This window comes from Micromys minutus, assembly GCF_963924665.1.
Source record: "Micromys minutus genome assembly, chromosome: 12".
In the NCBI taxonomy this organism is placed as follows: Eukaryota; Metazoa; Chordata; class Mammalia; order Rodentia; family Muridae; genus Micromys; species Micromys minutus.
In genome coordinates, this window is record NC_137981.1 from 55,119,416 (window position 1) to 55,141,406 (window position 21,991).

General features: G+C 41.6%; 2 protein-coding genes across 15 annotated transcripts in view; one reads left to right on the plus strand and one right to left on the minus strand.

The window, feature by feature from the left end:
- The window catches only part of INTS9 (integrator complex subunit 9), an 82,538-nt gene extending 71,725 nt beyond the window's left edge, over positions 1-10,813 (minus strand). The window contains exon 1 of the mRNA XM_080926121.1: positions 10,713-10,813. Within this exon, the coding sequence (XP_080782247.1) occupies positions 10,713-10,721 (9 nt within the window). The 5' untranslated portion in view covers positions 10,722-10,813. The remainder of the gene's footprint in view (positions 1-10,712) is intronic.
- Positions 10,814-11,259: 446 nt separating this feature from the next.
- HMBOX1 (homeobox containing 1) overlaps positions 11,260-21,991 on the plus strand; it is a 127,807-nt gene continuing 117,075 nt past the window's right edge. For all 14 annotated transcript variants that reach the window (XM_080926280.1, XM_080926287.1, XM_080926288.1 and 11 more), the window contains exon 1: positions 11,260-11,504. The gene's annotated coding sequence lies outside the window, so the exon portion shown is untranslated. The remainder of the gene's footprint in view (positions 11,505-21,991) is intronic.

Below are 21,991 nucleotides of genomic sequence, written 5' to 3' on the forward strand. Positions count from 1 at the left end.
TTTATGTTATATGCATGGGTGTTTTGCCTGCATTCATGACTGTACATCATACGCATACCTGGTGCCCACTGAGGCCACAGAGGCCAGAAGGCGGCCTTGGGTTCTTTGGAACTGGAGGCAGTAAAATGATTTAAGTAAAAGATACGATTTCTTGTCCTTTGGCTCAATAAGTTAAAGAAATACTAAACCAGACAGTAGTGATGCATGCCTTTAATCCCAGCTCCCAGGAGGTAGTGGCAGGTAGATCTCTGTGAGTTCAAATCTGATGTGGGTGCTTGAAACTGAACTCAGGTCCTCTGTAAGAGCACCAACTATTGTTAAGCACTGAGCCATCTCTTCAGCCTCGAGGGAATTAGTTTGGCTTTTGACTTTTTAGATGGGGTTTTAAGTAGTCTAGGCTGGACTAAAATGACTGTGTAGCTCAGGATGACCTTGAATTCCTAAACCTCCGGTCCTCACCTGACTTCTGGGGTTACACTGTGCCACCACACCAGTCCAGACAGAGCCTTGTCGCTTTGTTATTATATTTTTACACATTCAGTTTGTTTTCAAAACTAAAAGCTAACAAAACAATATGCATGCACTACAAAAACAAAACAAAAAATGTGCAGGCAGGAAGTCTCAGCATAATCATTAGGGAAATGCAAATTAGAACTACCACATACAGGATGGCCATCTCTAAAACATCAGCCCAGACAGGAAAGGAATATTAACAAGAATGTGGAGAAATCAGAAACCTTGTGCATTACTTGGTGAAATTATAAAAGGGTGCAGGTACAGCTACCATGAGCTCCTCAATACATTAAACTCAGAATCCTGGGTGATTTAACAATTTCATTTCTGAGTACATATTGAAAACAAAAACAATACACAAGCAAACTGAGAACAAGAATTTGAACAGGTATTTTTATTCAGTGTCTGAATTAGGCAAAAGGTCTGATTAAACCGAATATTGTCTGTATTATAGAACATCCCTCAACCTTTAAGAAGGAAACTGTGGCATGTGTGATAACATGGGAGAATCCTGAAAACACTGCTAAGTGATCTAAGCCAGTGAGAACACATACACTGTATGACTACTGACAAGGTCCTAAGAGCAGCCAGATTCACAGGGACAGAAAAGACAATGGCCGACAAGCAGAGGCCGAGGGGAGTGGGAAGTGGGTAATATTTAATGTGTACAGTCTAAGAATTTTTTTTAGAAATGTATGGTCAGTGTTGTATAACAATGTGAAAGTACTTAATACTATTGCATTGTTTACTTAAAAGTGGTTAAATGGTACATCAGTGCACAAAGCCTTAGAGTAAGTGAAGCTGGACATGCTGATTAAAATCTTCCCACAGCTGGGCACTGTGGTGAAAGCAGTCAGACATAAAAGACTGCAGTATACGAACCAATTTGTATGAAAAGGCTAGGAGAGGTAAGTCTCCAGGGCCCCAGAAGTTGACGAATAAGAGATCTTTTTAGAGAAATTGCAGTGATGGATGGGTAACCCTGTAAATTTAAAAACCAAACCAAACCAAAAACCTAATATATTTGACTCTTTAAATACATGTGTTTCATGATACATAATACTTAATAAAACTATCTGAAATATAAAAAAACTTAAGAAAATATAATCTCCTTTGTTAAAACTACCATTTTATATCCCTATTTCCCAGATATCCCAGATATCGTTGGAAGGAACCTTAAATAGAAGGCCTCTTCGGCTGCTGAGGCACACACCCTACAAAGGCAACTGAAGGGAGACTGGGTTCATTCTGGCCATTGTTCAAGGTACAAACCATTATGGCAGGGAATTTATGGCAACATGGACCCAAAGTAGCTGTCATATTGTATTGACAGTCAGGACTGGAGAGGGACAGATGTATTCTTACTGATGCTCAGGTGGCTCTTCCCGTTTTATACAGCCCAGGATTCATGATCCACCCATAGTGAGCAAGGCTTCCCTTTTCCATGCAAGGCATGCCCAGAGAGAGGCCGATCGTGCAGAACCAGTTTGCCTCCATTTTAGGCTTAAAAGCCATCTCAAAGTAAAGACAAACTAGGTTCTACCTTGTTATGCTTACGTTCTGTTCTGGTAACCTGGCCTACTTTGCCCACCAAATCCCCCAAATTTGTAAACCCTATGCCTCTGAGCTATAAAAATCTTGTTTTAGCAAGCCATGGTAATATATGCCTTTAATCCCATCACTTGGGAGGCAGAGGAGGATGTCTGTGAGTTCAAGGTCAGCCTAATCTACAAAGGGAGTTCTAGGACAGCCAGATGGTTACACAAATTTGGTCTCAAAAATCAAACCAAGTAAAAACTCCAAAACAAACAGAACCCAACAACAACAATCTCTTGTCTTCCTCACATCTAATGCCAACTTCTCAAATGCCTATCTTAGGGGGAGACAGCCTTTGAACAAGAATCAAAAAGCTTGCTTTAATTAATTGCATGCTTTAATTAACTTGGCTGTGATGATTTGGGTCTGTGGTCTTTCTCCTCCCACCTTTGGGATTAATAATCTTCCAGGTGATTCTAGACTCCGTCAAGCTGACAACAGACACTAATCACCACGTATACTTTTTATTTTAATGAAAAAGGAACATACAGATAAACTTAGGAAAAGACAGTATGGGCTTAAGCTATAAGTCTGAAATTAAACTTTCTCAATTCCTTTATAAATATGAATGATCAAAAACCGTTAAGAGCAAAAAGGGGCATTAATTTCACAGTTTATATTGAAGAGATGCTTTTGTGAATGTCGTCTGCCCAACTATCCATCTATGAGGGAGCAAAAGCTCACTTAGTTGTGACTTCAATACACATCTGAGATTTTTAAAGCCACATGGGGTGACTTAAACTTGTTTTTCTCACAGTAAGTTCTTCATCTTGGTCAGTGAACATCCTGAGGCTCTGAAGTTGACTCTTCTCTTACAAGTTTTTTTCTAGGGGCTGGAGAGATGGCTTAGCAGTTAAGAGCTCTTCTTGCAGAGAACAACTGCTCTATCCCCCAAACTCAGGACTGCCTGTAACTTCAATCCCAGTGGATCTGATGGCTGCTCTGACCGCATAGGACACCCGAGTGAATGGTACACAAGTTGTGCCCATCTGCAAACCCCAAAAGAGCACCAAGGAGCCGACTCTGATGCTGCCGCACTGGGGCTTTGTACGGAGCTCCAGCTTGGGCTCACTGCCGACCCGATGCAGGACAAGGTGAAGCCCCGCTTCAAGCAAACATTTATAGAGGTGAGCAAACAAGCAAGGGGGTTTCCAGCCCGGCACGCACCACAGTGGGGGGGGGGGCTACTGTGGAATTTTGTTGCCCTTTAAAATAACCGGCTGGTGCTGGGAGCCAAATCATAAAGTTACTTGTACTTTCCTCTTGATTGGTGGTTGTTAGGGAGAGAAGTTCCCAGGCTTGTTTAGGAGTAACCTGGGAGCTGGTGCTAGGTGTGTTGGTTTGCTGGTTAACTGGAGTTTAACCCTAGGTCAGGTTCTCTAAGATGGAATCTGAACCCAAGATCTGGTCTCTCACACAGACATACATGCATGCAAAACATTCACACATAAAATAAAAAGTGTCCTCTAGTCCCTTTCCAAGTCCTACCTTTCCACAGAGCCTCTGGCTTCAGTCCTCTTTGTAGCCCTGCCTAGTAAGTCAACTCTAAGCTTCTAGCTGCTGGTTTTTTGGAGCTCTGGAGGATCTTTGTGGCTCACATCCCTTATTTACCTGCTTAAACCCATAATTCTGTTCCCCTTAACACCTAACAATCACACATTAATATTTTTAAAACAACAGTAGAGATCTCCTGAAAATGTTTTTTAAAGATTACTTATGGCACCACACTATTTATTGACTTGTTTGTTTGGCTAAAAGGGGGAGGGAAGCAGAGTCATACTCAGTATCTCTTGTTGGCCTCTGTTCACTGTGTAGACCTGGCTGGCCTTGAATCTGCATCACTGCTCTGCTTCCCAGTCGCCCTTTCTGAGATGTCTTTCCATGTGCACAATTCCTACCATAGGCATGTTTGCTACATTTGAAGAAGGTCTGCAGCAGGCGGGTAAGGGGCAAGGACGTTGGAAAGGAGATGGTTACACTCATAAAAAGAAAGGCAACAGCTTTCTCACACATTACCAGAATAACGGAAAGCTAGTGGCAGCCAGACATTACAAAGATTTTAAGAAGGCACAGTACTGACTATAAGTGAAACTAAAATCTTCACTATTTTACAAGAATACTTGAGCCAGTGATCAAAATACAGCTAAATCACGGCATGAACCTTAACACTGTCTGGATCCTACAGCAAGCTATATTTCAGAGGTAGGAAATACATCTATTCTGATCTCTGCACTATTCCAGTCCCCTGAGCAATGCTTAGAACAAAAGAGGTGTTCAAGATTTGCTGACTGAATGAGTGAAGACAGGACATGGGGGATGGTTTATACTTGGATCTATGTTGATATACGGTAAGCTAGAAACCAATTTTCCACCAGGAATGGCTATGTTTCCCTGAGTTGGGAGGGAGACTGTTCCCTCCCTGCTGTGGGCTGTCTCTCAAAAATACACTGCTGACCATCAGAGGAAATGGCAAGGGCTCTGAGTTCTCAGCGTAAGCCACTACGGCAGTTACTTACTTTTAGAATTCTCGAATGCAAAATGTCCACTTTTATCATGGGGCACTACCATATTAGGTGTGTTGTAAGGCTAAATGCCACATAAGCCTTTTACAGAGCTTGAGGAAATTAAGAAAGGAAAACAGCTGTCTTACTGGGGCTGTGATAAAATCCCATTGTTTAAAAGGCTTGACGAGACATTACATCAGAGGGACACAGGAGGGCGCACTAATCAACTGGAGAGGAGAAACAGAACCCCCTGAAATCAGGTTGACATTTTAACAGTCAAACTGCAACACAGGCAGCAATTTCTGGTGAGATTTTGAAGGACTATCACTTACTGAGAAAGATGTTATACTCCGGATTCATGATCAAGAAAGTCAGAAGAATTTGTCACTCTGTCAAGGAGAAGCCAGGAATGTCTACGCAAGGTGAGAATAAACCATACTCTAACCCCTTATGATTTGTTAAATGACCTTGGGGCAGGATTTGCTGTTTTAAACAAAGGCCTTCTATATAAGCTACAGCTGAACTTGGAGTTCTGCTCATCCCCTACTGAACTGATTCATAAATTTATTTATCCGTTCCACCTGTTTTCCCAGGAGCAATGGTGAGTTCAAACAGGTAAAACTCAAACAGTTTTGCACAAAGAGCAGCCCTAGAGCTTAGGTGCAGTCTGTGGCCTTTCCAAGTTGTAAATGTGTAAATGCAACAGTAATATACAATTCCCCTCATGGAATTCAGTCAGTACACTATAATGGAGATCACAATGACTTCCCTTTCAGTCCTTTAACAAGAGAGTGACAACAGCTGTCAAGAGCCAAGGTGCCTGCCTCACTCACAAGGGTGCCATTAGTCCCAAAGTCACATTCAGACTTATGGCTCAGCAAAATTGTAAGTAATTCCATGCACAGCTTTTTGGGGTCAAGTGGAAAGTGTTGAAACTAAAAGTTAGGGGTATACTGTGGTTGCATAATAAATATCTGGGGACTGGATATGCAGGGAGAGTCTGTCAGTCACTGGAACTAGCTCAGAGAGATCCTGCACCCTCAACTTCAAACAAGCTATCACCCCACTTCACCACCAGACTCCCCCCACTGTGTTTAAGCTCACTCGAGGTCAGTCTGCTCAGTGTACTTTATGGCGAGGGACTTTGGTAACTTCTACTTCCGTCATTTAGCTGACTGACCACTAGGTTGTATCTGATTAGGCTCCACCTACACTAAAAGGGAACTGTGCTCTAAAATGTGCCCATTTAGAAGATATATTTCCAATCTCTCCTAAAAGGATTATAATTGGAAATGCCAATGAAGTTATTCTGGTAAAGCTGCCAGAATAATGTATAATATTACAAACATAGTCAGTCATTAAATTCTTTGAGTTAGTATCTAACTAGGAACTCTTCAAATGGGATTCAGTGTCTTCAGTGTGCATATAAAGAGCCATCATCAATGTGATATTTGAGGAGCTGGAGAGACGGCCCAGTGGTTAAGAGTAGCACTGTTCTTCCAGAGGAGCTGACCTGGGTCTGACTCCCAGCACACACATGACAGCTCACAACTGTCTATAACCTGAGTTCCTGGGGATACAGTTCCCTCTTCTGTCCTGTTTGGGTACCAGACGTACAAATTGTGTACAGACATGTATGGGAGCAAAATTCTCACACACACAAAATAATCAAATACATTTTTAAAGAGACAGTGAGGTGCAAGGGGATGGAGAGATGGTTTAGTGGTTAAGAACACTTGCTGCTCTAGAAAAGGACTGGGGTTTGTGTCCCCGGATCCTTATGGGGTAGCTTATAATTCTAGTTCCTGGGGATCCAGCATCTCCCATGGCCTCCTTGGGCTCCTGCATGCACATGGTACACACACAGATAAGCAGGCACTCGCTCATCTATATCAGTGCAAACAAATATTCATTAGAAGTGAAGTGTAAAGTTAGAAGACAAAAATCCCACCAAACAAGCTGCTTTAACCCGAGGGGGGTGGGGAACCAAAGCATCAGCTGATCCTTGCACTTCTGAGTCAGCTGAGCCAGAGTGAGTTCCAGGTCAGGGGGGTTGCAGAGTTCCTCTTTCAAAATAAAAACAAACCCAAAAGAACACTAGCTTCACCCAGCAGGTGTGGCGTGGGGCCTGTTTGATGACAAAGGAGATTTTAAAACCTTAATTGTTTTACCAGTAAGTTTTTTAGATGGGGGTCTCACCATCTTAGGTTGGTCTGGAACTTGAGATCACTCTGCCTCTGTGACAGGATCACAGAAATGTGCTACTATCCTCAACACTAATAACCTTTTTAAAGATTGTAACTGGGGCTGGAGAAATGGTTCAGCGGTTAAGAGCATTGACTGCTCTTCCAGAGGGCCTGAGTTCAAATCCCACAACCACACAGTGGCTCACAACCATCTGTAATGGGATCCGATGCCCTCTTCTGATGTGTCTGAAGACAGCAACCGTGTACTTAGATATAATAAATAAATTTTAAAAAGGTTGTAAGTGAAACAGACTCTAATTTGCAGCTAGTGTCCCAGTTTTCACAGCTCTGAGTGTCAATGCTGCCCTGTGCTGCCGCAGTGCAGGAGCTCCCCACTCTGCCCTTCCTGAGCAGCAGACTCTTAGCCGGGGGAAGACTCAGATCCTGCTTTCTCACTTTTAATCTGCTTAACTTGGAGTCTCTTCCTTCACTTCCCAGAAGCTCGTATTTTTAATCTGCAGAATAGAATGTCACCATGTAGGTCAAAGGATGCACTGGGCTAACAGCGCGCTGAATGTCACACAGTGACTGCTCTGTAAGAGGCGGTGATGAAGGCAGGAGAGCTGGCTCAGTTAGGAGCATTTATTACTCTTCCGGAGGGACCTGGGTTCAGTTCCCTGAACCTACACGGTGATTCACAGCTATCTTAACTCCAGTGCCAGGGGATCTAATGCCCCCTTCTGGCCTCTGTGGGGACTGCATGCATGTGGTACACAGACATATCAGGCAGCCCCACCCAAACCAAAATATGCTTTTTAGAAAGTAGAAATTAGTATTTTCCCTCATGTTATTATCTATTATAATCTAAAATTCACCCTTTAGCATTTTACCGACATTCCCCACATAACTTGATAGACTGAGAAATTACTCATGTTGTAGTAAAGTCACAAACGGTGTTAAGTCTCTGGGAATACAATGTCTACATCAGGGAAGACAAACACAAAGACAAACATGTTTCCTGCCGTGGAAACATGTACCAGGGGTGCTAATTCAAGAAACTCTTGAAAAATTATGATACAAACAGTGTCCTGAATATGTGAAGACACTAAGAAAAGATGTAATATGGCAGGTAGGTAATTGAACACACTTAAATCTCCAAAGACAAAAGAGAACAGAGTGAACTCAAAAGAACTGGGAAACATCCTACATGATCTGAATAAAGACATCACGGTAAAGGCTAGTTAAGACTACAGTGGAGACAGAAGTGGGACCATATTCCCCATAAGTCAACCAAGATAAAGATTATGAGTTTACCTGAACTGCAAAAGAAGGTACTATTTTTTTGGGAGGCGGGGGGCGGGGGGGGCAAGGGGAGCCTGCAATTGAAAACAAAAAAACAACAAAAAAAGCTGAGATTCCCCAGAAGAGATGAAGACTGAACGCCGAGAGGACATTTAGAAGGTTTCTCATTTGCTTTCCATTGCTGTGATAAACCACCAAGACCAAGCTAAATGTGGTGACGCACACCCTTAATCCCAGCGTTTGGAAGGCAGAGGCAGGTGGAGTAATGGGAGTACAAGGCCAGTGTGGTTTGCAGAGTGAGTTCCAAGAAGGCCAGAGCTATATATCTAGTACATATCAAGACCCTGTCTCAAGACAAAACAAAACTAAAGGCAAACCAAAAACAAAAAGCAACACACAAACAAAACAAACACAAAAAACAATAACACCCACTATGACCAAAAGGAGGCAAAGAGTTTAAGACTTATATATTCTGACCACAGTTTATCATGAAGGGAAGTCAGGGCTTGCAGGCAGCAACTGAAACAGGCCAGGGAGGAAGACTATTACTTGCGCCCCGAAGCTTGCTCAGCTTGCTTTCTTATCAGCTTCAGGAACATCTGCCTAGGGATAGTGCCACAAACTGTGGGCTGACCCCTCTACATCAGTCCTCAATCAAGAAAATGCCCTACAGACTAAATAGAGGCATTTTCTCATTTAAGGTCCCTCTTCCCAGGTAACTCTAGCTTTGTGTAAAAACAAAAAGCGACAATAACAAAACCTAATCAGGATGAAAGGTCTTATTGAATTCCAAATGCCAAGTGAAATGAACCACCACAAAAGCAGTATTAGTAAGAAGACAGAAAAATAAATCGATTCAAGAAATTTTCATTAAGGGGGGAAAAATCAATGAGATGTGGCTATTCCTCATGTGCCTCGGGGAAAAGGCACTTGGAAAAGTCTTATATCAAAAACAAGAATTTGTTTGAAAGTATGTACGTTTCACAATGTAATTCATTACACTCGTGCCTAAGATCAAACCCAACGTATTGTGTGCATCCTAGGAAACCATGCTGCACTGACAGGGATCCCCAGTCCCTATTTAAAAGAACACAGCCAACCTCACATTCCTAAAGCAGCAAATAGAGCTAAAACTTAAGAACCTGAGAAAGTTTATTCAAACCCTTTGGTAGGCGCAGCAAACAAGTGTAGTCTACTGAGAAACCACTTTGATATGTGGACAGTAATTGTTGTATTAATTAATGGATCTACACTTGGTTTGAAAAGGAAGAGAGAGGAAGTGTTAATAATTGAAACGCTTCCTTTTCTTGTTTTTTTTTTTTCTCTTTTTCTTCTCTTTCTTTCTTTCTTTTTTTTTAGACAAGATTTCTCTGTATAACTTCCCTGGCTGTCCTGGAATTCAAAGGTCTGCCTGCCTTTGCTTCCTGAGTGTTGGAATTAAAGGTGCATGCCACATCTGGCTTCTTGTTAGAAGCTTTTGATTCTGAAAGGGAAAGGCTAAGTTTTCATTTGTTCCTTCCCTGTTTTAACCTCTGTTTATAGGTCAAGCAAGAAGATCTTATGAGTAAAGCAAAAATTACATAAACTCTGAAACCCTCCTAAAGAAATTGTTCTGATCTCTTGAGTTTAGAGTTCCAAAATAGCCAGGGATACACAGAGAAGTCCTGTCATAAAAAGCCAAAGGGGTTGGGGGGAGTTGTTCTGGAATAAACGTCTCCACAGCACTTCTCTCTTAAACAGATCGTGCCAAACATGCTTCACTCTATACTTCGGGTATTTATCTCCAAGTAGCAATGATGAAGATTCTACAATACGTAGGCAGCAAGAATGTAGGGTATAAGAGGTTGACGACAAGCTTTTCACACCTGCTTTCAATGTCCTTATTACTCTATTACTAGTTTCATTACGCTTTAATGAAACAACCTGTTAGAACGGTGTGCTCAGTAAAAAGGTGCAAAGCAAGTATCTGAAAGGGCCGCCGGTAAGCCAAATGTTTGAGTTTTGCCACACAGCGACATCTCCGGGAGGCACGTTTTTTTCTGGAACCGTTCATTTCACCTAGGCTCTGAACCGGAATGCGTCCACATTGCTCTGCCTAAATCCTTCAAGGGCACCACTCTCTAACATCACTTTCTTGTAGTCTGAAAGGCAGTTAGGAGGAACAGGACATTTAGCTCTTCTGTCTGACAGCTCCTACTTTCTGTTCAGCTCGAATCCAGCTTTGCAACATCAGCAGGTAGTCTACTCAAGGGCTCATTGAGTGGAAAGGGGCTGATGACCTATTATAACTCTCAGGTGCTGGCTGAGAAACATGACCAAAACAAAGTTTTGGAGCCCATCTTTAGCCCAAAGGTGAAGAAATGTAACATACAACTTCATGTTTGGCCAAAGAGATCTGCCAAACAATAATGAGGACCTCCTGACAGATGCAAGGGCTGTGGGGTGCAAGAGGGAATTCAAACCCCAATCGCAAAACCCAGCTTGCCACAGTCCACTTCACTTTACAATTTTTAACTGCTGACCTACCTCCGTGACAAATCATGGTGGAGGCGACAGAGTCCAAAAGGATATAGCATTACCTTTGCCCTTTGACTTAGTAGCGGAAACTCACCAGTTTCATATCGGACTTTTGGTTGTACAGAACCAGTCTCTTCACTTCTCAAGACAAGGAAGGGTCTTCCGGTTTAAGCTCTATGGCCGAGAGCATCGCGGGACTTGGAGTCTTCCCTTCTCACGTACTTTCCAGAGCCTCACGGGAAATGTAGTTTTAGAGTAGGTATCATGGGCACGGTGGGCGTCTTTCCTTTTCTTCCCTTTTTTCTCTAAACACCTCCTTCGGTCCGCTCAAATTCATCGCCGCCGCCAATTCATCCTTCCTTTCGATCCCAGCATGATATCATGTCCCTCATCTGGGTCTGGCATCCATGGTATTCTGGGATATGTAGTCCGCAGGGCTTCAGATCCCAGCGCTCCTCCTCCCTGTGGGAAGGCGTATGGGCTCAGTGCCTGCTGGATGCTGTAGTTCCCTAGAGCCTCAGACCCTCCACTTCGCGCTTTTCCTCTAGGGAACCGGAAACTACAACTCCCAGGGATGCCCAGCGGCAGCAGGTGGGAGCGGGGCTGTTGCTATCAATATGGCGGTTGTCAGCCAGACAAAGACAGTCAGTCTGATGTGATTGAGACAAGGGAGGTTTTCAGGGGGAGACTGGGAAATAGGGGCCTCCCCTCCCCCCTCCGCTCTTCCTGCGCGGGCTTGGAGCCCTCCTCAGCCCCTCCCGCAGGGCGCCCCGCGGTGAAGATCCCCTCCCCCCTCCCGCCTTCTTCCTCCCTCCCTCAGCCTTGCACTGGGACGCTGGGGAGGGGGCTGAGCCGGGTGCAGAGAACTCTCAGCTGGATTTCCGAGGTGAGTGGGGTCGTTTGCAATCGGGACTGCTTCAAGTCTCTTTCCACACTTCTCTCATTACTTTAAGGAGAAAAAAATGTCGAGATATTTGAGGGGAGAGAAAGTGAGTAGGCGCCACAGATGGGTCTCTGGAGTGGCCAGGTTGAGCATAGGGGAGCAAGTGGGGGTACTTCCGAGGGGGCGGCCGTGCGCCGGCTGTGGGGTGGGGCAGTTTGTGAGAGGCGGACGTGGAGAGGCGTCGATGGCTTCCTAACTTCTCTCTGGTCTCCAGGACCGGCGGAAGGTTTGAATCCTGGAGTTGGGGGTCTTCCTGCTTGGGAGTTTGAGAAACTGTGAGGTGGTTTCGAGGTGTGCTGGTTTGTTTGGGGAGTGCCTCGCTGTGTTTTAAACTGTGACGTGTACTTGGGTGCTGGGATCGTCTTGAAGGAATGTCTGTAGATGGTAAGTTAGATGGCTGGAGTCAGAGATAAGCGGCCTGGGTTTGGGAAGCACGCGTGAGTCCCGGGCTGGACTTTTGGTCCGTGGATCTTGTGCATGGTTTGGGGGCTCAGTAACTCGTTAGTGTCTGGCGCCCAGCTCACTCCGTGCCCTTCTCTGGGCCAGTCTCCACCCCAAACTCCCAGCAGGACTGTATAGATGATGTGATGTGGAGATGCATCTTTACCTCCTCAAGTCGGCAGCTAAAGGTGGGAAAGGAAAAGTGTCTCTTAATATTTTATTCCGGAACCGTGTTTTGGTTACACTGTTGGGGCTACTTTGAAAGGAGTCCTCCGCCCACCTTCACCCCCGAAACAGTAAGTAGAGGCATCTTGTCATCTTCATGCTCAGTGGCTTGCCAGTTATTTAAAATTCGGGAACGTGGGGTTGGGAATCTCGAGTGCTAAATGCTATACGCATCTGTGTCTTCTAATGAGACAGAACGTCTGCTCTGTATCCTGAGGTAGATAGGGCGACTTATTTTCGTAGTTGAAAAAACTGTTGGAAATTATTTGCAGAGAAGAGGGTTGACGGTGCGCTGAAAGGCGCTGCATGTATTTTTTTTTTCCTTCTACCCCACCCTGTTCTGTGTCACATTTGCTTGAAAACTGGTATGGGAGAGTGAGGAAGCGTTGGGTGAGTGAAGCAGAGAATGCACTTAGCAGTAAAGACACATGCTACCTAAAGTTGAATGATAAAAGTGATTGCCGTTTTAATTTTTGTCTGAAGCTTTAAAAAAGCCTCGTCTGTTATATAGGGTATAGTCACGTGTTCCTTTTTCTGGGGACCTGCAGATAATAGAAATCTTTGCCTTCTCTTTCCTATCTTTCCTTAGCTTACTCCCTCCCCCACCCCCTTCCTTCCTTCCTTCCTTCCTTGGCACAGAACATTTCTCTCCCTCATGGACATAATACCTCCTGTACTTTTTTTTTTTTTTTTTTTGCTTAGTTTGTGCTAATATGGGCTGTGCTTTTTTGTGGTTTCACTATAAAATGCATCGCTAAGTGAAAAGGACCCGAATTTGTTGTTATTTTGCATTTATGCCACAAGTCATTATTGCATTAGGTTTGCGGTGCTTTGCATTGAGCTTACTAAAATTTCACAGCTAAGTTGCTAGATCTGGTTGTATTATGCTTATAAGTCAAGTTTGGAAAATTTTATTTTATTTTTCAATTAAGCTTGGAACGAACAATTTCTTGTTTCTCACAGTCTTGAATATTTAATGATGTTACACCAGGAGAATTTAAGATCATACATTTTGTACTCCTTAGTCCAAAATACAACTTCTTGAGTCATACTCTGTGATGATTCTGTGGTATCATAGACTTTTAAATCACTAAAAGAATAATTGAGATCATTTCTATTTTGACTTGAGAATTTCATGTGTTTAAGTGTTTGCTCAAGAATGTATTAGTTCTTGAATGTTTCATCTATTAGCTATGGGCTTTTTGATTCCATAGCATCTGAAAGTCCCATAGATAGATACACTGGGATTTTATGGCAGGTTTAGTCTTTGATTTGAAATTTCTGCTGTTGATCATTCCCACAGATAAGGGGACTGTTTGCATGAAGTTGAGCTTTATGTATATGAATGGACCTAAATATAATTTTGTACACAGAGTGCTGTTCCAAACTCAGCCTTTGGTTTGTTGAAGACGAGGATTTTCAGAATTACTTGTTTGAAGCTTAATCTTAACCTGAAACATTTATTTTCAAAAACTGGAAGAAAATTCATGTAACAACATAATAGTTGTTTATTTGTGTTTTTCTGAAATGTATTCTAGTAGATACTGAATTTTTAAATGTTTAAAAATCATTTTACATATGACAAACTAAAACTTCTCAACCTAGAAAAAGGAATGTTATTCATCTACCCTTTCCTTGAATCTTCTTCTTGTTTATTTTCATCAATGGAATTGTGGAGCTATTTATGGGAAAAGCATTCGTTAAACTTTTTCTGGCTAGTAAGTAGTCTGATAAAAATGGCTCCATGTACACCGAATATTCCTTATATTCACTGGGCTGATTCTGTTGCGTTTTGAGTATTGGGACATTAAAATGATGTAAAGCCTTTACTGCAGACTAAAGCATAAAACACTCTCAGCATGTGGAAGTCATATGGTTTATGAAAAAAACGGGAAGTATGGGGGCGCTGGTGCCTGTCCAGCCTAAAATTTTATCCCGTAAGTGTAAAGACATATTTATTTTATTCTGATCATTTCTGAAAAAGGTGCGTCCTTTACATTATGGGAAGTTGAAAATGCAAGCTGTTTTTAACCAATCTGCTGCTAGTTCTGTGCACAGCATAAAACATGCAAAGCTGTTTAGTTGCAAAAGTGCATCAAGGAAAGGAGCCCTTAGTAATGTGTTGAATGCCTTTCCAGAGGCTTCATCTGCACAGCTGGGTGTATTTGGTCTTCTAGCCCAAGTGGAAACTTAATATCTCTGTTTTTCTAAGTTATAACACACATTGTAACAAAGATCTCATTCTTCTATTCCTGCAATTTTATACTAAGTGTTGATGAGTAATCTTGCTTGCTTCATTGTATATTGTATATTCATTTGTTCTTTTTAAGTCATGTTAGTTCTGGCTCTAGTTTGAAAGTTCAGTTGGCTACCTTATTTCTACCAAAAGCAAAGCAGGTTTACTGTTGGGTTCACCTATTGCAGCTTTTCTATTGCTTTTGAAATCTGTTCTTTAAGCTTGGGTTATTTCTCTTGGGAATTATAAATTTATCATAGAACAGGAGTTGGTATACTTGTCAACTTTTTAAAATGGTGAACACTTATGAATTAGTCTTAAAGGCATCCAGTAAAAATGTGCTGGGTTTGCTCTATTCATTCCTGCTTTATTTAGATATTTTGGCTCCCAGAATCTTATTGTTCTGTTATTTGGCTAAGTTTTTCTGATAGCTACTGGTTTTTCTTTTTCTTTTCAATTTTGTCCTACTTTATATAAAACTGTCATGACTAAGAAACATAGCATATCTAGAGTGTTATATGCATATTCATGTGTATACTCAAATATATATGAAGTGTGTGTATATGTATATGGTTCTGTGTGTGTGTGTGTGTGTGTGTGTGTGTGTGTGTGTGTTTGTGTGTTTCAGATTACAGCCATGAAACCAGTCTGATCCACAAATAGCAGAGACTTAAGTGTAACCACCATTCATGCTGTCCACATTATAGACACATTGGAGGCTTTCTTATCACTGTAAACCATCATTTTAGCAGATTCTGCCAAACTACAGTTCTCTCAGATGGGAGTCTATCAGTCTGACATTTTTCTCCAGCTAGTACTAAATAATTAGTGGGTGACTCAGATTCCTAGACACAGCTGTGCCCAAATGGCCTTCACTTAGACTGAGGATCCATCTTTCATAGGCGCACATGAGTGGAGACTCTCTGGTGACTATCTGACATAAAACGTTTAGGTTTTAACTATTCACTGTTTATGGACTCTTTAAGATGTAGGAACAACATTATGGGTTTATTTAAAAAACAATTGTGAACAAAAGATAAAAATAGCAATTTAAGTGATTTATAAAGCAGTGGTTTAGCTTTGTTGTGATGGGCTATTTTCTGTATTTTTTGAGTCTTAAGACAGATGTACCTGATTCTTTCTTCGTTCATCCCGAGTCCATTTAGATTTTTATTATGTTGGCTAGTTAAGCCAAGAGATGGAGTTGATCTTGCTGTCGGAGTATTCTTCCTTTCATTCTCTTGCTGCTCACCTAATTCATTGTTTCTGACTCATTACATCGTCTCTAACTAATCTTGTTGTATGCAGTTGTTTTTTCATTAGTCATTCTACAGTGGTACCTGAGGGATCTTGCCAAAGTAAAATGCGAATTTGATTGTCAGCCATGCTTTTCCTGTAATCCTTTAGTGGCTCTGCAGCCTTTCAAATAAATTCCAACTTTGAGTCATTCCACCAGTGTCAAAACCAGCTTCCTCCACTGTGTACCCTTGAGCAAGTGATTTAATGTCTGTGTCTCAGCTCCCTCACTTGTAGATTGGAGGTGAGAAGAGGATTGCCTTACATAAGCCTGGAGAGTGCTTTTCCTGTATCATGTCATTCATAAGGGGCTACAAAACAGTAGGGGGCCCTGACTCCTTCATTCGCTTCCCCTGTTGGCTAAGCATGCATAGTGTGGTACGGAAGGAGGGGAAATAGCTTAGTGGTGCAGTGCTTGCCTAGCATGTGGAAGGCCCTGACATCAACAGACATCCAAAGCAAACAGAACAAATCTAGAACCTGACATTGGTACAATGTGTGTATAGTGCTATGAGGTTTTATCATGTTTAGTTCATGTAAGCGTCACTAAATAATCTATCATCACACATAGGGGACACTTGACCTCTTTGCTAGGTTCTGCAGTTTTGTAGTCTAAGAGGAAAGGCTGTGTCTTAGCTGCTTTGCTATTGCTGTGATAAAAACACCAAGGCCCAGGAAGCTCTTTGGGTCAGCGGTTGGCGAGGGCTGGGGATCCATCATGGTGGGGAGGCACGCCTGCAGGATGGCAGCTGGAGCAGAGTACTGAGAGCTCACATCCTCTACGGTCAGCACAGAGCAGAGACAAAACTGGAAATGGCTGGGCTCTTAAACTCTCAAAGTACACTGTTAGTGGCATACTTCTTCCCACAAGGACACACTTCCTACATTTCGCCAACAGCTCCTCCAGCTGGTAACAAGTGTTTAAATATAGGAGCCTAAGGAGACATTTTCATTTAAAACACAAGTACCAATTGTTGGATCAGGAATTTCGTTCTTTTGTCTCTGTTGTATTTCAGAAATTCTTTGGTGAGATACAAAGTTTTGTGAAAAGTAATTAATGTTTTCTTGTTATAAGAATTTGAAAACAACACAGCCCAGAACAAACCCTAGGACATAATACTAGCAGTCAAGATGGTTAAAAGTTCACCATCATCTTCTTAGGAGACCAATGTGGGCTATAAGAGACCCTAGCTCACAAAACAAAAACAACAATAAAACATGAATAAAGCTTTGCTTAAACAAATAATTATAGTGTTAATACCCATTAAACATTTCTAGGGAAATCTAACAATAATAGTGAAATTTTCAGTAAATGTGTAAAGTTAAGATGAATTCCTCCCTGCCTTTCCATCTCTTTCCTCTTTTGAAACAGGACCTTGTTCTGTAGCCCAGAGTGAACTCTTGATTCTCTTCCCTCACACTCTGACTGCCAAGATCAGAGGTGCTTGCCATAACACTCAGCTGATACATTTCTCACCAAAGCAGAAGTCTGTATTAGATGGCCAGCATTACACCTATTCCATGCCTTGCTGGTCCTGAGGCTGGTGCAGACCTGCAGGATAGAATGGAGCTCAAGCCATGGTCTTAGTTTGGACTTAGAAGGAAATTAGCCTCAAGAAAATACTTTTGAAATGATTTCTGGAGAGATAAATAAAGATTTAAAGGATAAAGGAGGGGAGATTTGGATACAGTTACTCTTACTTGGGTCCCTGGAAGGTTTGTCGGGTTAGAGCACAGTCACCAGGCTCCTCATCTTTGGTGTGTGATTTAGGGAATCTTTAAATGTCGCAGCTCTGTGACATTAACATGAGATAGGCCGTGTGATTTGAGGTATTTTTAATTGTTGGCATTGATAATTTGCTTTGGAAAGAAACCCCAAAGAAAATTTGAAAGTTGTTTCATTGGCAAGAATAAGATAAATATCAGCGGCGCTTCCTGGTAAGTCAGATTCAGCCATGTAAGGCTTTTGGCTACTGTTGGTTTCATTTTCTTCCTGATACATCCTTTTTCTCCTTGTATGTATCTGGTTTCAGCTTTTTTTCTTTTTTTTGTATATACTCTAAGAATAAATAATGTTTTAATTAGGAATTATTTGGTCTCAAAAGAAAATATAAGGGTATAGCTGCTTAGGATTGAAACTAGATTTTTTTTTAAATTTTAGTGTGTGTGTGTGTACACGTGTGTGTACATGCTTCTACACATGCACTTACATATACATTTGCCAGGGTGCATGGGTAGAGGTCAGAGGAAACTAGCCCTTAAATGAAGAACATTGTTGGGAATCTTAGAAGCTAGTTTCTACCTCTTAGTCTGGAATATGGTTTCTTGTCTCAGCTTTATTCTCCATGCCTGCCTCATCTACCTCTCAATTCCCCCTTCTGCTTCTGTCTGCCTTGCTGAGTTCTGTAGCCTCTTCCCCATTACACTGACTTGTATATTATAGATGGGTGTGGTTTACCAGGTGCTGTTGGAACTGATTCTTCAACTAAAGCTTAGCTCTTAGTGGTGGTAGTGTGTGTCTTGTTCTGTAGAGAAGGGAGGAATGGGAATGCACTGACAGTGAGTTTTCTGTCTGTCCTTATTCTGTGAGGTAAGAGGGCATAGAACACAAGAGAAACCATCTGTGTGTTTTTGGGTCTTGTGTGTATGAGGTTCCTTGATGGGATTGAATGGGGGCATTTACAGGCACCAAGTCTGAGAATGTCTGCTGAGTGCCACTTGGTGATGCAGAAATGAATTCTTTGCTTTTATTTACTCTTTTCTTTAAGGGTCAGTTAGTAAGAAATGGCAAAAGAACCACATTGTACTTTTTTTTTTTTAAATTCTAGTCGTCTCAGACAAGCTAGAAAGATGACAGAATAGTTTTGTAGATGTAGCTATGATTAAAGCAGCTCTTTCTTTGCTATTTCTCATCAAGTCTAGAGAGAATGAGGAATGTTAGGTGATTTTTTTACCTTCTATAGAATGACAACTATTTTTTCAAAATCCCTTGTGAGTAGTGCACTAGCTGTTCTTTGAGAGGATCTACATGGCAGCTCACAATTGCCTATAGCTGTCTATAACAGTCACAGGGGATCTGACACTCTGTTTTGGCCTCCTCAGGCCCTGTCTACATGTACTGCACAGACATATATCAGACAAAACATTCATACACTGAAGGTAAAATAAGATATTAAAAACTGAGTGCTGCCTGCTTTTCTTCAAAGAACCCAAGTTCAGTTCTCAGCACCCACATAGCTCACCATCTGTAACTCCAGTCCTAGCATCTTACGTCCTTTTCTAGCCTCCGTGGATTCTGCATGCATGTGGTGCACCGACATATGTGCAGGCAAAACACCTATATGCGTAAAATAAAGTAAAAGGGAGAGATAAGCTTTTGTGATAGGTCAACCAAAACCAGTACATTTCTGCCTGTCACTTTAGACACAATACACAGAGCTAGTAAGTCCACCGTGTGTCTTGTTCTGCAGAGATTCAGCAGGGGGAGAATTGGCATGTCTGTTCAGCACAATATCCATCAGCAGTATATACATTGAACACAAGAATCATAATGCCTAAGAAAGGAACTAAAGATTTTTTTTTGAACGTTCTCCCTGTCATTATTGTGGTTAGTAAGAATTTCAATATTGAAAATTCTAAATCCAAATTTAGATGATTTGAAATCAGCCTAGATATTTTAGATACAAACACAAATCAAGCATAGTCAGCTAAGAATCCAGAAGAATCCAGTCCAGCTACAAAAGGAAAAGAACTAAAAGTATTGTAAGCAAAGGAACTGCACCTGTGAAAGGGGACCTCAGCTTTTATGCAGAAGAATTGTCCAGAAAGAGTATTAAAACATCATTTTCCGGAGTGCTACTTTCAGATTTTTAGAATCTGAGATGACTTTAGGAATGTGACTCTTGCATAAACATAATAGATAATTCTAATTGATATAGGGCACTTGGAAAATGCAAACAGTATAACGGTTGAATCTAAGGTGCGTGTGTGTGTATGTGTGTTTGTGTAAAACTTGTAGAATATCAAGCCTCTTGAATTTTGCCTTCAAAAAATAATTCTTTAGCCCCTCCCCCTTTAATGTATATCACTGTTCTTCTCAGAGTCTTGATTATTTCCAGACCGTTGAGCTACTAAGAAACATGGACTTTGGAGCCGGATTGTTCTGATGTACCTCTAATCTTTACAACTTACTCTTTGTATAAACTTCCATGTGTTTCGGTATCTCCATTTATAAGCTAAGGTAAATAACAGTATCTGTTTGGGGCCATTAAAGTGGCTCAGCCAGTAAAGATGCTTGCCTCCAACCTTGACAACCTGAGTTTGATCTCCAGCAACCACATGGCGAAAGGAGAAACTTCTGAAAGTTGTTTTCTGACCTTCACATGTGCATAAGTGTATGCACACACATGTAAAATAATAAGTAAATGTACTTAAAATAGTGCCAATCTGATAGAATTCTTGGGCTTATGAGAACATTTGCACTGTGCTTATGACAGTGGTTGGCACAGGTTAAAACTTCATTACTAGTGGTTCTGTGTTTCTGTTCCAGGATCTGCATGTCCTCCTTAACCCTTCGGATTCTTCTGTAGTGCAAGCAATCCCTTTCTAGCTAATATTTTGTGTGTTTATTCTCTCCTCAATTTTTTTTATGTGTAAGACTTAATTACATCCCACATTGAGATCATTGCCTATTGAGATCATTGCATCATAAAGACAAGCCTTCCTGCTTTATCAGATTCCTCGGAATGGTTTCCATTGGGCTAGGAATAGGAATAGTCCATAGGATGGACTCTACCTGTGTTCGCATTGTGCTTTTGATATTTGATAATTTTGACTGCTGTGCTTCTTAAAGCTTCTAATATTTCCTTTCACCCTTGAATAGCATCTTACTTTATTATCCCCAAAGAGTTTCCCCTCTTACTCTTTGCCATGTTACTCAGTTAACACATCTGTACATCCTTGTCTTACCAGTTAGGATCTTATCTAATAAAACCCAGTTAAATCCTTGCTGCTGAGGACACATTTTCCAGTGCATCTTGACACACTCATGCCAGTTTATTTACTCCTAAGCCTTGTTCACAGACTCATTTCTGATCCTAGCTTTCTGTGTTTACTTTTAAGGCATGTTGCATTTTTAGTGGTTAGCGTCATGCCCTGTGTGTGAAGGGACTCCTTTCCTGAGTGTTGGGTTTGATTCTGCTGCTGACTGAAGCCTTTGTGGTTCTCCTTTTTCACTCCTCTTCACACATATCCCCTCTTGCCCAGCCACAGCTGATGGGTTGTTGCGTTTTCTCACATACAGACCTACTTCCTTTTTTTCTTAATTTCTAAAGTTTTGGGCATCATAAGTAACTGAATAGTCATTTACTTTGCCTGTCCACTTGCTAGTGAACGTTACAGCTTCTGAAATGTCCATGTGACTGCTTTAATCTGGTGCTGTAGGCCTGCAGTAAGTAGCCTTCTGGGAGACTTAACAAGTGATGTCCTGAGCGTCTCCTACCTGCTGGGACTTGCTTTTCCTCTTCTTCATTCCTTGGTTTTTTTTCAACCTTTGATTCTTAGGCCTGACCTGATGATCCTGCGCCTTTGTCTTTACCTCAGAAAAAGATAGGGAAAAGATAAGAATCCTGAAAATCAAGTAAGACTGTCTTCCTTGGCAGTTTACTTGTTGAATGATTGTGTTCTGACTTCCTGGCGAGTAGACAGAAGTTGTCTTTAATGACTTCATTTGAACAAGAGTGGTCAGGGAATGAAAACAAAGTTAATATAGCAAAAATCATTAAAAAGTGATTCCCCAAATGTTTTATTTAAATGGTCAATTGTAATATATGGTAATTTGTTCACACTAACTGATCTAGAGCTATAAATCTCAACTGGAGCAGTAGACAGTACCCGTGGGCCATTTTGGTTGTCACTCCTGGAGTAAAGGTGCTGTGGTCATGCAGTGGGCAAACAGTATCTCTCCATCCCAGCAGAGAATTCTATCCAAATAACACTTCTATCAGAGTCCAAACAGTACAATCTTGGGCCACAGTCTGCTATTACTGCAGTGCATGGATTGGCTCTGCGTATCAATCAGTTTGTCTTGTGTGTACCATACATTTATGATGCCAAGTTTGAGGGGGTTTTTAATGGCAGAAGTTTTATTTCTTTTACATTTTTATTTCATGTGTATGCCTGCATGTATGTTTGTGTACCAAGTGCATTCAGTACTCACAGAGGGGTCAGAAGA